General features: G+C 36.2%; 2 protein-coding genes across 2 annotated transcripts; both read left to right on the plus strand.

Moving 5' to 3' along the window:
- The first annotated feature begins 135 nt into the window (after positions 1-135).
- On the plus strand, positions 136-3,605 carry LOC149217660 (protein DETOXIFICATION 41-like). The gene is made up of 10 exons (XM_089390318.1): positions 136-285; positions 1,024-1,298; positions 1,415-1,501; positions 1,639-1,695; positions 1,961-2,199; positions 2,309-2,427; positions 2,619-2,705; positions 2,843-2,899; positions 3,166-3,404; positions 3,514-3,605. The coding sequence occupies exons 1-7, from the start codon at positions 136-138 to the stop codon at positions 2,637-2,639; spliced, it is 948 nt and encodes a 315-aa protein (XP_089246444.1). The 3' UTR covers positions 2,640-2,705; positions 2,843-2,899; positions 3,166-3,404; positions 3,514-3,605.
- Positions 3,606-3,800: 195 nt separating this feature from the next.
- On the plus strand, positions 3,801-5,233 carry LOC149217661 (protein CYPRO4-like). The gene is made up of 3 exons (XM_089393027.1): positions 3,801-3,887; positions 3,966-4,280; positions 5,009-5,233. Exons 2-3 carry the CDS (start codon positions 4,122-4,124, stop codon positions 5,216-5,218), a joined length of 369 nt encoding a protein of 122 aa, XP_089249153.1. The 5' UTR covers positions 3,801-3,887; positions 3,966-4,121; the 3' UTR covers positions 5,219-5,233.
- Positions 5,234-16,081: the final 10,848 nt, after the last annotated feature.

Here is a 16,081-nt window from a genome sequence, read left to right on the forward strand (position 1 = left end):
GGAAGTCATCCATAGGTTGTTGTCGCCCATAAATGAAGACCATGATGAGTATTATGCCCGTAAATGAAGACCATGACGAGTTCCGCCAGTAACTGACGGATGAAGACCATGACGAGTAACCGAAGGATGAAGACCATGACGAATATCTGGAAAATGCACACAGATGTCAGTGGAGAGCAGAATGGTGGCCCTAAAAATCCATGCACAGATGTTAGATGGACATTAAAAGTGCGCATAGATGACAGTGAAGAGCAAAAGGGTGGCCCTAAAAATCCGTGCACAGATGTTAGACAGACATTAAAAGTGTAGACTGTCCACTGATTCAACAGAACGCCTATCAGCCTAATTACAGGACAATAAATTTGTTTGATTAGATTAGCAATAACATTTATTATAATAATGAAAAAGAAAGTATGTTAGTTTGTGTGAGAAAAGTTAAAAAATATATAATAACTTAAACTTAATAAGATTAAATGCATAATTAAAAGATGTTTTTTTAAAATAATTAAAACAAAGCCAACATTACTTATTCTTAAAAAATTGTAAAAAGAATTGAATCCATTTCAAAAGTAAAATAAAATTTATTAGGGATCAGTATATATTAGTTATCAATTATAAATTAAGAGTTGACATCGTCTTAATTAGGCCGATAGGCCTTCCTTTGAAAGGGACCTTTCGTCGTCCTTCTCCTTCTGACGCTGACACCTGTCATTAACAGCGAAATTGACATTTGGGTATTTTGCATCTTGCAGTTGGTGCGGTGCGGTGAACGTGCCTTTCTCCGTGGCGGTTTCGAATCTTCACCCATGAAACCGGCAGAAATATCTGCAAATTTGTTTTACACACTCTTCTCTACGCCATTTTCCCGGACTTCGCATTACCAGACTTGATGTCAGCCCAAGAAACCGAGTCCCGATTGAAAGAACTCCAGGTACAATGTCTAGACACATTTTCAGATTTCGATAAGGATGCGGGCTTCCGTTCCATTTGCCGGTGAAACCCTCAGTATGGGACTCCTTGCAGGCTCAGAACATAGTGGCCCCTATTGCCTATATTGCTGTTGGGACATGTCTATTCCATACATTGATCACCTGGGTGGCAGTAGACAAGCTAGGATTTGGCCTGCTAGGGATAGCCCTAATAGTGAGTTTGACTTGGTGGGTTCTGGTCATTACTACTGCCTTGTATATATTCTATAGCCCATACTGCAGGCATACATGGACGGGCTTCACCTTGAAGGCCTTCATAGGACTCTGGTCATACTTCAAGTTAACTCTGGCATCGGCTGTTATGCTAACGTATGCCTTAATACTCTTTGGAAGATACACAAACTATCTAAATTATATCTGGGTGTTTACATAATAGCTTAGCCTGTTTTGACAAGTTTTGTTTTGTTCCACACCTGATTTTGCAGTTTGGAAATATGGTACATTGAAGTATTGGTGCTTGTATCGGGTTGGCTGCCAAATGCAGAGGTCGCTCTGGATTCCATTTCTGTTTGGTATGAGACTTTCCCATTTAAAGCTAACTAATTTAAAGCCAAATACAAGCTCCATGCCTATGCATTGTCCCAACTTTGTTAGATAGCTATGCCAGTTAATATATCTCTAACGTGCCAGGTTTTGAACATATATGCAGCATGAATTATTACAACTGGGAGTTGATGGCAATGTTGGGTCTCAGTACAGCTGCAAGGTATACATTTATGATTTATAGTAATATATTGTTTTATTGGGGCACTTTTATGGCTATTGCAGATTTTGGGAATATCTTTAAATCTGACCATCGCCAGAGGGGTCAAACAATTGATCCCTCTCCTGGAGGTAGGATTCTCCAATATTGGGCAAAACTGCAATTCACATAAATTCAGCGGTTTTATATAGCATGGTATACCTTTTTTTTCCCATTTGCTGTATCTAGAAATTGGTTTTCTTTATTGTGGTATTTATATTATTTGCAGTATAAGAGTGGGTAATGAGCTGGGAGCCAGGAGATCTAAAACTGCAAGATTTTCAGTTATAGTTGTGGTGGTCACTTGCTTCATAATAAGTGTCATACTTGCCATTGGGATTCTGATACTGAAGAAAGAACTCGCCATGGCATTCACAAGCACCACTGTGGTTATACGCGCAGTCTATGCATTGATACCTCTACTTGCAATATCTGTTCTCTTGAATGGCACCCAACCTATTCTCTCAGGTTGGAATTTTCAGTATCAACAATTTATTTGCAGCAGAAAGCTGGTAGTTGATGTTTGCTATATTTAGGTTATATTTTCGTTGACATCATAAAGGTATTGTGATTGCAGGGGTGGCAATTGGATGTGGATGGCAAGCTGTGGTGGCATATGTGAATTTAGTGACATACTATCTTGTTGGCTTACCAGTTGGAATTGCTTTAGGATTGAAGACCAGTCTTGGAATCGATGTAATTATTTGAAATACATAGCTAGCTTTTCTACTTTTATTTATTTTTTTCAATATAATTAGATTGTCCATGCTCAAAGATGCAAAATTAAAAGATAACAGAGGAATAACCTTATCCTTATATCTGGGTGTTTACATAATAGCTTAGCCTGTTTTGACAAGTTTTGTTTTGTTCCACACCTGATTTTGCAGTTTGTAAATATGGTACATTGAAGTATTGGTGCCTGTATCGGGTTGGCTGCCAAATGCAGAGGTCGCTCTGGATTCCATTTCTGTTTGGTATGAGACTTTCCCATTTAAAGCTAACTAATTTAAAGCCAAATACAAGCTCCATGCCTATGCATTGTCCCAACTTTGTTAGATAGCTATGCCAGTTAATATATCTCTAACGTGCCAGGTTTTGAACATATATGCAGCATGAATTATTACAACTGGGAGTTGATGGCAATGTTGGGTCTCAGTACAGCTGCAAGGTATACATTTATGATTTATAGTAATATATTGTTTTATTGGGGCATTTTTATGGCTATTGCAGATTTTGGGAATATCTTTAAATCTGACCATCGCCAGAGGGGTCAAACAATTGACCCCTCTCCTGGAGGTAGGATTCTCCAATATTGGGCAAAACTGCAATTCACATAAATTCAGCGGTTTTATATAGCATGGTATACCTTTTCTTTTCCCATTTGCTGTATCTAGAAATTGGTTTTCTTTATTGTGGTATTTATATTATTTGCAGTATAAGAGTGGGTAATGAGCTGGGAGCCAGGAGACCTAAAACTGCAAGATTTTCAGTTATAGTTGTGGTGGTCACTTGCTTCATAATAAGTGTCATACTTGCCATTGGGATTTTGATACTGAAGAAAGAACTCGCCATGGCATTCACAAGCACCACTGTGGTTATACGCGCAGTCTATGCATTGATACCTCTACTTGCAATATCTGTTCTCTTGAATGGCACCCAACCTATTCTCTCAGGTTGGAATTTTCAGTATCAACAATTTATTTGCAGCAGAAAGCTGGTAGTTGATGTTTGCTATATTTAGGTTATATTTTCGTTGACATCATAAAGGTATTGTGATTGCAGGGGTGGCAATTGGATGTGGATGGCAAGCTGTGGTGGCATATGTGAATTTAGTGACATGCTATCTTGTTGGCTTAGCAGTTGGAATTGCTTTAGGATTGAAGACCAGTCTTGGAATCGATGTAATTATTTGAAATACATAGCTAGCTTTTTCTACTTTTATTTGTTTTTTTCAATATAATTAGATTGTCCATGCTCAAAGATGCAAAATTAAAAGATAACAGAGGAATAACCTTATCCTGTTTCTGAGTATATTGTAGTATGTTTCTTTCTGACATTGGCAATGGCAGGGAATCTAGTGGGGATTAATCCTGGGAGTGGCACTGCAGACGTTAGTACTCATTATTCTTACAGCACGTACTAATTGGAACAAAGAGGTTTGTTGCATTTTCACTTCCTGAACATTTATAGAAAATAGATAAGAAAATGAATGAGCTAACGAGGTTTAGTTGCAGGTCCAATCGGCGTCGGAGAGAGTTGAGCGTTCCCAATACGGGGAGTCTGCAGATAACTCAAACGGAGTGGTGGTTCCATAAGTTGCATTATTGAAATTAAGAGTGAATCGCATTGCAAAGAAAAGGGCACGTGTGCTCGGCTTTGCGTGACATTACATGTTCCCATCCGAACTCCACTGTGGTGAGCTCCACTGTGGTGAGGGAGGGCAGAATATCCATGGATTAGTACCAGGTGGGGTGACCCCTGAGAAGTTCCTTCTGCCTTCTGCTCGCTCGCGCTTCAACATTATCATACATGTTTTGTTGCAATCACAGGTTGGTTAATTCTATTCTGTCATTTATTTGCTATTCATCTGCACAATTGGTCAAAATGATATTTTTTAAACATTTCCCAAACGTTTTATTAAAAGTGGTGTATCATGTGTGTGATCTGTGATCATATTGTTGTAGGATGAAATCCCCGACATTTAATAAGCCACATTGGTAGTTACTAAGCTTGGAAATAATAAGGCTTCACAATGACAACAATCAAAATGGGATTAACAAACATTTCCCTACCAATTTATTAAAACTGATGTATATGTGTGTGAGTGATCATATTATTAATGGCTGAAATTCTCAGCAAATTTCCAATGTTAATATGTATCAAGTTTGTAATTGCTTTTTTTAATATTGCAGAGAACCTTTGTTTGCCCAGTAGATGGTTGCTACATGGCTCATCACCTTTCTTTCAAGAAAAATGAATTCCCCGAACTGTTCCATTAATTTTTAATAGGTCTTGATTCTCCCAAACACAAATTTCAAACATGGCCTTACAGATACACAAAAATTTGGCCATATGCTTTTTCAATATCACCACTATAAACAAATAATAATGTATTAAAAGTTAGCAATTGTCTATGAAGGGATAAGGTACACAAAAAATGACTTCAACTTCATAACATGTAGCAATTGAACTTATAGGACCGTTGGCCTGCAATATAACCTTTATTAGCTCTTCAAGTGTACTAATTTTTGACATCTATTTCTCTTCATCACTGCAGGTTACTGAGAGTGGAAGGCAGGAGCGCCATGTAGTTGCCACTGTTGGTGAATTTTCTGTCATCTGGAACTTCCGTCAAGTAAAAAACAACGATCATGTGTGTTACAAGGGCCAGAATGGGCTAAAAAGCTGCTATTGCTACAAGATTGTTCCAAAAGATGTATCCATTGTGGATAGAAAATTTATGCTTGTTGTAATCTGTGTAAAGTGATGAACAGGAGCTATGCTGCTTCTAAGTCTGTGTAAAGTTATGAATTGATTTTGACACCAGATGCTAACTCTGTCACTTAATTCTTATTTTGTTCAAGTGGACGGTCAATATTGACATTTTATATAACTATTGACAGTTTATAATGGAGAAATTCGAGGAAATGGAGAGGCTTTTGAATGGTATGCATATTTTTGTCGTGAAAATTCAGAAGAGATGCATTTGATGGCGATCTGGTAGATTGAGTAGCATGCTATTACTAACTATAAAAGCTTAAGTTCATGGTCACATGGGAGGGAGCTATATTTTATTCTATTGATTTTTTTCTGCTTCTTAACCGAAGCCTCCATTCTGCCCGATTTTATAAGAAAATAAGCTTGAGTGGAAGATTTCATTGCTGTGATCGACTCATTTTTATTGAACAGTTTGTTTATACACAATTTATCCTATTAATATATTCATTGTTTTTAAGGTTTTATGTTTTAATTCTAAGAGTTTGGTTATGTAATTTTTTATTTCATATTTGTTTGTGTAATTTTTTACTCCATATTTGTTTGTATAGGTCTAAGAAATGTGTATGCCAAAAATTCTTATAGATGCATTTAATTATTTATGATCTGTTTCTAGTGCTTGTTTTGTCACTGCAGAATGATGATATATATGTGGTAAAAACACATATGATTCATGTTATGAGTAATAGTTTAATTATAATATTAAAATTTTAGAGGTAGGATTGCTATTTTATTTAATAGAATTGACAGGTTTTTTTGGTTGGTTTATTTGTTCTTTAATTATTTTCTGTTGATGATCATTATCACTTTATTATTGTTATTATTACATATTATTATTGCGTCGAGAGACGTTCTACAGTTTAGTATGGGGTAGATTTCAGCCAGCTCAAAATGCTCATCCGTTAGGTTTGAACTAACATTTCTTCTAGAGAAATTCAACAATTTTAATTTAATAATCCTATCGGCCTCTCTTTGTACCTTTTGGGACAATTGCTAGTATATTGATGTCTTTTGATATATATTATTTTTTAATATTACGTTACTCATAATTTATTTATATGTGTATATATGTTGTTAAAAAATATTATAAGATAAAGAGTTTTAAATATAAAAAATAATAACTAAAATAATTTTTTATTTTTTATTATTTATATATAAATTTTTATTTTATTTCAATTTATTATCTTGTAAGTTTTTTTTGTCTTCTCCTTTGTTGTTTTTTTGTTTTTAATTCAATTTTGCAATAAAAAAATATATATGTTTTTTTACCAATAAAATAATTAAAAAAAAGTTGTTTTACCAATAAAATAATAAAATAAACAAAATTATAATATATTACCCAAAAAAAATATTTACTTAATGTCTTACAATAAAAAAAAAAAAGGTAAATATGTATAATCAAAGCAAAACTAACCCAAACTCAATAGATTGTTATAGTCCTTGCCTTCAACAAAGATTAATAAGGCAACTAAAAATAAATGCATTAAAAAGTGTGGTTAAGCTATCTAAACTTGCCTTAGAAAAATGGTTTGGATTGATATTAAATATTTGGAATAAATGTATAATAAAAATTAAATAGAAACCAATGTATTGAAAATAAATTATTAGAATTAAGTAAATTTTAGATTACACTTTTGAAATATAAATCAAAATTTTAAATATAAAAATATTATGCTCAAAATCTTTGTTACTATAACATAGTTTGTTACATTTATATAATATATTTTAATTTTTTAAGAAAACATAATTGAGATGAGATTGGTGATCTATAAGGTGTATATCGCTTGGCTTTGGTGAGGTTTAGTCTTTATCGGGTTTAGGTTCGAATTTCATGGGAGGGGTTGAGTGTGTGAGCCAATTTTGGAGAATAAAAATTGTCCCAAGGGGCATCAAAGCTCGAATGAGTCTCACATAATCCTGGGATAACATCCCACAGTTGGGCTAAGCTCACCATAAAATTTATTAATAAGTTTAAGGTTAAAAATGGGTCTACAACTACGGTTACCACAAGACCCAAAGGTTATAAAGGATGAGATGGCGTAGGTGCATGATTGTAGCAGGTTTTGGTGGTCTAGATGTGTAGGCTTCACATGAGGTTTTCCAGTTGGCATCAGGTGTGTTTCTAGGACACCATAAAAGTTGACAATCCTATGTAATCATGCAACAAGATTTTTTCATTGTCGACACATTCTCCTCTATAGAGATATTCCCATTGGATGAGGAACTTATCAATTCTTTGTGGCCATTTAATCCATGTATAGGACCCAGACCTTTCTACGAGTATAAATGTCAACCCTTCATCAAATCCAACATCAATGGCTCTGAGAAGATTTGTATCGGACTACGTGAGTAATATCTCACATACCATTGGAACTTCGTCATCTCTGCATTCTCTAGTTGAGCCTCAGTCTGAATCTTCAACCAACCCTATTTCTATTGTGTTCCCTAAGGTCGTCTTTGCTTCATCTCAAGCCATTGATGAGGAATATCCCATAGAAAAGGGTTTTTCTTCTTATGGGAGGAAGGTAAGACGTGTACATAAGAAAAATGACAGGGTTAGTATGGGCATGGGAGAAGATATGCCATTGAGAAAGATCCATGATTATTTTGATCTAACAACAAGTAGTGGATTCTATAGTAAATATTGGGTGGTTGTCATAATTAAGTCTTGGTTAGAACAAAAATAGGCAGGAGTTATCGAGTGTTGTCCTGAATTTTTTCTTCTTGCTCGAGGTTGGTTGATGTTTAGGTTTTACTCAACTCAAGATAGGGAGAATATACTCAGTTGGAGCTAGTCCAGCAGTCCTTCAAGCCTCTTACTAAAGAGATGGGACCTATCATTTGATCCCCAAAGGGAGCCATTATCATTTTCCCATATATGGGTCATTCTCCTAAGCTTCCCAATTCAATTTTGGTCTAAGGGATGTGTGGAGAAGATTGGATATTGCTTGGATCATTTTATCAAATAAAAAAAAAGGTTGGGAAACAAGTATCAATGGTGATAGTTGTGGCTTCTAGAAGAAATAGACGTGTCGCAGGTCCTTCTAGATCAAATAGAAATTCGAAAGGGTGAATTTTCCTAGATCCAAAGGCCAAACTATAAGAGAGTCCCTTTTAGATGATTTCATCCTCTTAGGGTTGGGCATATATATGCTTAATGCAAATTATTTCAATTCAACTCAGTTCTGTTCAAAATATTTTGGCACCATAAGTATGATGTACCCATGGAAGGGAAGGTAGATCGAAGGAAAAGGACTTATTGAGCCCAACTTAGTTTCTTGCAAAAGGGTGCAAGTCATAGTTTTATAAGTCTTTGGCTCCTAAGTCCAATATGTTAACTTCCCCTCCCATTGTTATTTCTTTAAATTTGGGTTGTTCCAAGGATATGTCCCCCTTACATTCTTATTCCCCCTCTCCCTAGGAAGAATATTGCTTTTCCCTTTACACATAAGGCCTCCCATCCCCTTCTCCCTTTCCTTAGCCCTTAAAATATATGTCTCCCAATCTCCCAAAGCACCAACAAACAATATATTCATCCTTATACAACATCATTCTCAACACCAAGGGATCACATCAAGCCTGAAGGCTCCTCCCATTCGAAGTTTGATAAAAGTCGTCGAATCCATTCTAGTTCAGGATACCTCTTACAATCCAAATTTAAAATTTTTGAGGAAGGAGTAGTTGAAGGTGGCTTTTCTTTAGACAAGCCACACTGTGCTTAGGTGGGGTGAAAATCCCACCTTAAATTGGCTAATATTAAGGCTAAGTACAAGGTAAGAAGAAAAAAACAAGAAACAATTTCTCGAGCCCTTAAAGCAGGCAAAGATTATGCTCAAGTTCCTTGATGATTTGTCTTTCTCTTAACTTTAGAGGGCTAAGTAATGAGCTAAAATTCCTAGCTCTCAAAAGGTTGTTTTTGTCCAAATATTTATATATTATTTTGTATGAAATTGTCTTGGTCAAAAAGCATGGGGTTGTCTTTACCCTAGGTTGAATAAGTAGGGATATGCAACCTTTGACGTAGAAGGCTTGTCTGGAAAATTGGTGGTGCCTTGGAAGCCATCTCTCACACAAACTTTGATATCTCTCTTCTCGTAAAGGATCTCGGTGGACTTGGAAGAAAATGGACAAGGTTGCTCCTTTCATTTCATTAACATATAGGGGCCCTATTTAGATAACAAACCCCAATATGAATATTTGATGTCTTCAAGCTTCTTCTTAGTGCCCAATTTTGTGTTAGGGGTTGATCTAAATCTCGCCCTCTCTCTTAGGGAGGTCTAGGGAAGTCATCCTCATTGTGATTTGTTGGAAGGCTTCTTTAATCATTTTTTTGAATCTCTTCATTTGGTGGATCTAGTGACTTCCAAGTTATCTCCCACTTGGTGTAATGGGTGTAAGGGGGAAGCTTATGCAGCCAAAAGACTAGATCACTTCCTGATCTGAGAAGGCTTTATTTATGGATTGCTGAATGTCAAATCCCAGGTGTGAGTGGGGAGTATATCAAACGATATTCCCATAGTTCTGAAACCGGATTATCCAAAAACAAGCCCCCATATCCCTTCAAATTAACCCCAATTTAGATTACTGAAGAAGATTATCAAATGTTGGTATTGTTAGTGTCAATATTTGCAACCTTCCTCCAGTGATCAAACATGCTCTTACAAAATGTTTTTAAGGTGTCAAGGTCAAATTTTGTCATTTCAGTGAGTCTTCAAGCAAAATTTGGTCACTAGGTATTAGGTTTAGGGTTTGTTTGCACTCCTTTCAAAATTGTCCAAAGGTCGGTCCATGTCACCATTCAGCTGAGTGTACCATCATTCAAAGGGTTGTCATCATTATGTCAGGTTCCAATGGGTCATTTTACACCTTGTTCATGCTTCAGTTGTGCCTAGGTAAGGTTCATTTCCCTCTCCTAGGGTTTTGAAGGTAATTTCTCTTGGATGGTCAAATCATCAGCAAAACTTGTATCCTGATGTTCATACACCTTCCCCTACCCTTAATGTACCTTATTAAACACTTCCCATCACTGATATCCCTCAAATTCCTCATTTTCACACAAACCCTAGTTTCTTGCTACAATTTGACAATTTTCTAGGCTAGGCCTGTGTTTTGCCCTTTTGGACCCCTTCCCCTCGCTCAATCTTTGAGTTTCCACTTTCCCCTGCTTCCTAACATCCCTCCCTACTTCTCAGAATTTTCTCAAGAATTTAGAAACCCCTTATCCTTGGAAATTTTCTCAAGCTTGTAAAATCCTTGTATGGCCTCAAGCAAGCACTGTGAGCCTGGTACGAGAAGTTAACTGAGCATCTTTTGAAACTCAATTTCAAACATTATGATCTTGATGATGCAACTTTGTTTGTCAAGAAAGTTGGAAAAACAATTGTATATCTTGTGGTGTATGTATATGATCTTCTGATGACAGGGAACAATGAGAGCTACATTGCATCCATAAAGAAAGAATTGAGGAAAGGTTTTGAAATGACATATTTGGGCTATGTTCACTACTATCTTGGTATTGAAGTAACCCAACATCCAAAGTTTATATTCCTCTCTCAGAAGAAGTAAATTGGAGATCTGTTGAATAGGTTTGGCATGGATGAGTGTAATCCTTTGACTACTCCAATGGAATAGAACTTAAAGCTCACGTCCACTGAAGGGAAAGAATTTGAGGATGCAACGAATTATAGTCAACTCATAGGAAGTCTCAACTACCTGACTACTACCAGATCAAACATTTCATTTGTTGTTGGAATCCTCTCTAGGTTTATACAAAAGCCTTGTGAGGGTCACTGCTCTGCTCTAAAAAGAATTCTAAAGTACTTGAAGGGAACTCAAGAATTTAGACTCAAATATACACAGGTGGGTGACTTCAACTTGATTAGATACTCTGATTTAGATTTCGATGGAGATAAAGAAACTGGAGTATTTACTCTTGGTTATGTTATGAGCCTTGTATTAGGAGTTTTCTCCTGGAGGTCATGCAAACAATCAGTTCCAACAGATTCCACAACTAAGGCAGAATATGTGGTAGCAACTAAAGTAATGAAGGAATTTGTGTGGCTCAGGAAAATTCTAGAAGATTTGCAGGAGAAACAAGTGCATTCAACCCCTCTTTTGATTGACAACAACCCAACAGTCTCCCTCTCCATGTATATATCTATGTTTTATCTTAACACAAAGGAAACAAGATATTCATGGAGTTACTCCTACCCTTACAAATCCAATTACTTATTCCCAATGAAATAATGGAGTGGTTTGTCTAAGAAAAAACACTAGTGGAAAAACCTAAAACCCTAGTTAGCACTTCTCAATTAATCAATGCCAAACTAGAGGAACATTTGTGATGTCTCTCCACCCCCTCAAGGAATTTTCTAGGGAACATGGAGATTAGATCTGATCTTCAAGGTTATGTTATGAGAGTGAGGTTACCATAATTTTTCATTTTTCATTGACTATAAAATAATTTTTGGGACCACCATCATCATCTGCTCATCAATAACTTTCCAAAGATATAAATTTCATCAAAATCCCAACTCTAGATGCAAACATATAGCCCTTAGAAGATTTGTCCCTCTAAGCGCCATATCAACATCCATACATTTCCATGTCAACTACAAATTGTTGACATGTGGCAGTCCATGCCCATATGTCAACACTGCATAGGGCCACATCCTTGAAGGTGATTTTCGGCATGGGTTTCATATTGAGATAGAATTTCCAAAAAATCCCTGCTCTAGCAAATTTTATAGATATTTGGACTTTTAGATTCATCCAAGATTTTTAGAACTTCTAGATCCATCGATTTTTGGGATTTTTCGTTTTCCCATTATGGTCAACATGTTTACCTTCCAAATAATCTTGATCTGGAAAATTTCAAAAGCCTCTTTTAATGAAAATATGCATTTTTAGATTTCTTCTATCCATTATTTTTTTCCATCCACATCACCTCTACCTTGACTGTCATCTAATCTCCAACTCATGTCGCTGCACTGCTTTGTTTCCTCATTGGAAACACCACGTCACATTGGGTTGACATGGTCAAACACCCACTTATCTAACCATTTGGGTTTCTCAAACATTCAGATTTATTTGAATCCATCCAAATGTGGAAAAACCCAAAAGGGATCATTTTACAAAACTTTGGATTTCCAAATTCCATGTCACCTGCCACAATAGGTGATGTGTCAACTCACCACGCGGACATGATGTCACATCATAATAAAAGTTTCCCCTCATGCCACATCAACATGACATGTCTTCCTTCTATGTTAGCAAATGTTTTCCTGTAGGGTATGTGTTGAAAAGTGTGCAACAAGAAATGCTTGTTGAGAATGCAACAAGATGATGGAGCTTAGTGGAAAGGAGTCGCCTTCACTAAGTGGGCCCGCAGGCAAATTATGGCGCAAAGTCTATTTTTGGATCACAGCAGGAGTGATCACAGCAGGAGTGATCACAGCAGGAGTGATCACAGCAGGAGTGATCACAACAGGAGTGATCACAGCAGGAGTGATCAGAGTCTATTTTTAGACTGCTAGTCAAAAATAGAAAAGTCAAATATTATTGTCTCATAATAATATTTAGACTATAAACTTTATCTTATCCTCTTGGAGCACTTCAGTTTGAGCTACAGATGTGGCACATGCAGCTGACAGAAGGAAATATGCTTTTCTTATGTGTTAGTTGAGTTGTTGCATGTAGGACATCAGTTAGAACTCATGTGGTTGAGTTCTGTGGAGTTGGATGAGCAGTTAATGGAGTTGTGTTCAGTTTGACTTAGTTGAACTAGTTGTATTTAGTCTAACTGATCAATAGACTAAGTGATGAGTTGTGTGAATTAGTTATTAATTAATTCACTAATTATTAACTCATAATGCAACTGAAGAATACATCAGTTAACTCAGTGCATGTACAGTTCAGTGGAGACAGGTGTTAGAGGTTGAGATTGCTATCAGATGTGCATGAGATTGTGCACATGCATGGGATTGAGTTATGCCAATGATCTTTGCGTAGTGTGGGCCAATACCAAGTGAAATATAGCTTGTGCTCACGTGATTTACAGTTTGGGTGATTTTCACAAGGTAAATAGGAGTTTGGATTAGCGATTATCATTCATTCTCAGTAGGGATTGTGCAGTGGAGGCAGGCAAGCAACGGAGGAGATTTGGAGATCAGATCTGAGCTGTATTTTGTGTAACAGGTGGAGATAGTACTGAGTACTTGTGAGGAGTATTGTACTATGTAATGTTACATGTTCTCAATCATTAATATACAGATAATGTGGGGTTTTCAGCTGTAAGATTTCCCTGGATTACATACTATGTTAATGTGTACATGCGATTGATGTTTCATTGTTTTTAATGCTGCTAAATTGATGATCAACGTATATGAGGTTATGTATTATGCATGTATTCCGCAATAGTGTATAATCGGGATAATCTCTGTGAATAAGTGTCATATTATTCAAAATTTCTACAGTATGGCAGTTCTCACATGGGCTCCATGTAACCTACATGTGGCCTATTACCTTGGCATCTACATATGGGTTTTTCAATAAAACCTCGTTATAAGAAATTTTGGATGTTTGGATATCTAGATCTTGACAAATTCTAGATATTCAATTTTGTCACTTGATTGATCCTGCAAGTGTCGTATCTTACTCTTTATAGCATCCATATCTCACCCCTTGCACATTTAAGTTGGAAATTCATTGCGTTACTAGCCTATTTATGAATGAGAAAAATCAATAGAGATTCCACTATCTTCGGCCATCCTAATAAATGAACCCCAACTAACAAAAACAACAAGACTTCATCAAAAGAAAAATGATTAACTAGGCGCTAGGTCATTGAGCCCTTCATTCGACCTTAACTTATTGATAATAAAAGTATGTCCCTGGCCCCTTGAACATGGGGCCACTATAAGAACTCAAGAAGTCTCTAGAGAGACTTGCACCAATTTGGTGAAAAACCCCACACTTATGCCTATCGAAATCTAAGCTCTTGATCACGACTCTTGTCAAGCCATGTGACTAGGGCCTGGGATAAAGACCTCCAATCTCCAAATATCAGATTTAATCCACAAATTTCATAAGGAAGAAACCGAGATTTCAAAATAATTTCTCAACCTATATGAGGATTGAAAAGAATTTAACAAGGAAATGACTTGCCTAAAAGACTAAGGAAAATGTCGAAAATTTCACCAGCCTTTAGAGGCATCCAAAATATTTCTTTTAACTGGGCACCTTATTAGAAAAGGAAAAAAGTTGGCTAGATACAAACTCCACAACTTCACCCCAACTAAAATGATAGATTCACGCTTCTTTGGGGCTACAAAACTTCAAGGCATAAACTCTAGAACTTGCAAATAGAAAATCCAATAGTGCATCTTATCATAAAAGAGCATTATCCACCTTTCTCAAGGTTCCCAATGAAGGGAAATACCTCCTAGACTGCTTCCTTCAATCCAGGGATACAACATAGTTATCCAATCCCACTATTGACCTATCAATGGCTGGATATATTAACAGAGTTCTAAGAAGAGTCATAGCCTCAACTCAATCTATGCATTTTACTTCACAAACCATACATCTCATTTGTAGCATAAGTATAATTATATAAGGATAACTTCTTCTTACAACATTCCTCAATAACATTAAATTACAACTAGAAACCAAACACAATTCCCATAACTACACCTTATCATTACAAACATATTAAATAACCTAGATTAACATTAGTTGTAAAAAAATAAATGACACTACCATTTCATTAATAAAAAGACTTGTATATACATTTATCTGATTCACAAAAACTTGCTGAATTGAATAAGGGAGAGCCCACTCCATCCAACCATAGGCACAACTACATTATAGATTTCTTGTGGTTGGCCTCCCTCGAGCCAAATCTGATACCTGAAGAGCAAGTTTCACTCAAAGTCTAACAAATTCAGTTCAAGGTAGAGGACATGATGGCCGCTCTCCTTTACATACAAGAAATCAACATTTCACCTTTCAAATATTGATCCAAGGTCTATTAGCACTCATAGTGTTGGCACTATGGGCTTACACAACACAAAGAGTGTCATTCACTGATCTAATAGTCCCTTAGTCCTTCCCTTTTATTAGTGCGTTATGTGCTAAATTAAGACCAACTTTTCAGGAATTTATTTTGGCCTTTAGCTTAGGTTGACAACTTTCACATTATTTTCCCTATCCAATTTAAGTAAGTGCACAATTTCACATAGGTCTGCTATGATTTAGAGGGTTATCTGTCACCCTCAATTAGAGTCACACTTTTAGTCCCACATGTGGTTCTGTTTTCTTCTCACAGGTTCCACTGGTTCACTAGGATAAATTCTTTTGTTTTTTTCTTATGTACATTTTCATTCTTGTCTATTGTCTCTCCTCTTATCTTAACACAAACAAAACCAAAACATGAGAAAATATGGTCCTCTTTGGGCTATGGGGTCAATTAGAAGTCTCTAGAATGGGTACGTATCCTTTACTCCTGGAGAAATTTTGTACCACTCCCTTTTTTCGTAATTGGTAGAAGTTGGTGGTTTAGCTACCAAATCTTAGGTTCTAGGAAAAAGGGGAAAAATATGACATAAAATTAAGGATAGCAAAAGTTTCCCAAATCTTGATTATAACTCCCTCTCTAGCATTCAAATTTGTGTTGGATGCTCTCTTCTTTAGTATTTCAAAATATATTAAATAAAATATATAGATTCACATCAAATAAATACTAATAAAATATCCATGCCGACCATTGCAACATTATCAATCTTATTTATAGATTACAAAATTTGGAGATTATAAGGGGTGTTACAATCCCATCCCTCTTAAAGGAACATCATCC

Source organism: Pinus tabuliformis, chromosome 1_1 (genome assembly GCF_031772625.1).
Source record: "Pinus tabuliformis cultivar Carrire ecotype Pingquan chromosome 1_1, CPIR1, whole genome shotgun sequence".
Classification (NCBI taxonomy): Eukaryota; Viridiplantae; Streptophyta; class Pinopsida; order Pinales; family Pinaceae; genus Pinus; species Pinus tabuliformis.

Bases quoted from the DNA above. Each gene is read 5' to 3' on its own strand.
- LOC149217660 (XM_089390318.1), top strand. From the start codon at position 136: ATGACGAATATCTGGAAAATGCACACAGATGTCAGTGGAGAGCAGAAT. The intron at 1,299-1,414 runs GTATGCCTTAAT...CTGATTTTGCAG, and splicing joins GCATCGGCTGTTATGCTAAC to TTTGGAAATATGGTACATTG. The intron at 1,502-1,638 runs GTATGAGACTTT...ACATATATGCAG, and splicing joins CTGGATTCCATTTCTGTTTG to CATGAATTATTACAACTGGG.
- LOC149217661 (XM_089393027.1), top strand. From the start codon at position 4,122: ATGTTCCCATCCGAACTCCACTGTGGTGAGCTCCACTGTGGTGAGGGA. The intron at 4,281-5,008 runs GTTGGTTAATTC...TCATCACTGCAG, and splicing joins ATGTTTTGTTGCAATCACAG to GTTACTGAGAGTGGAAGGCA.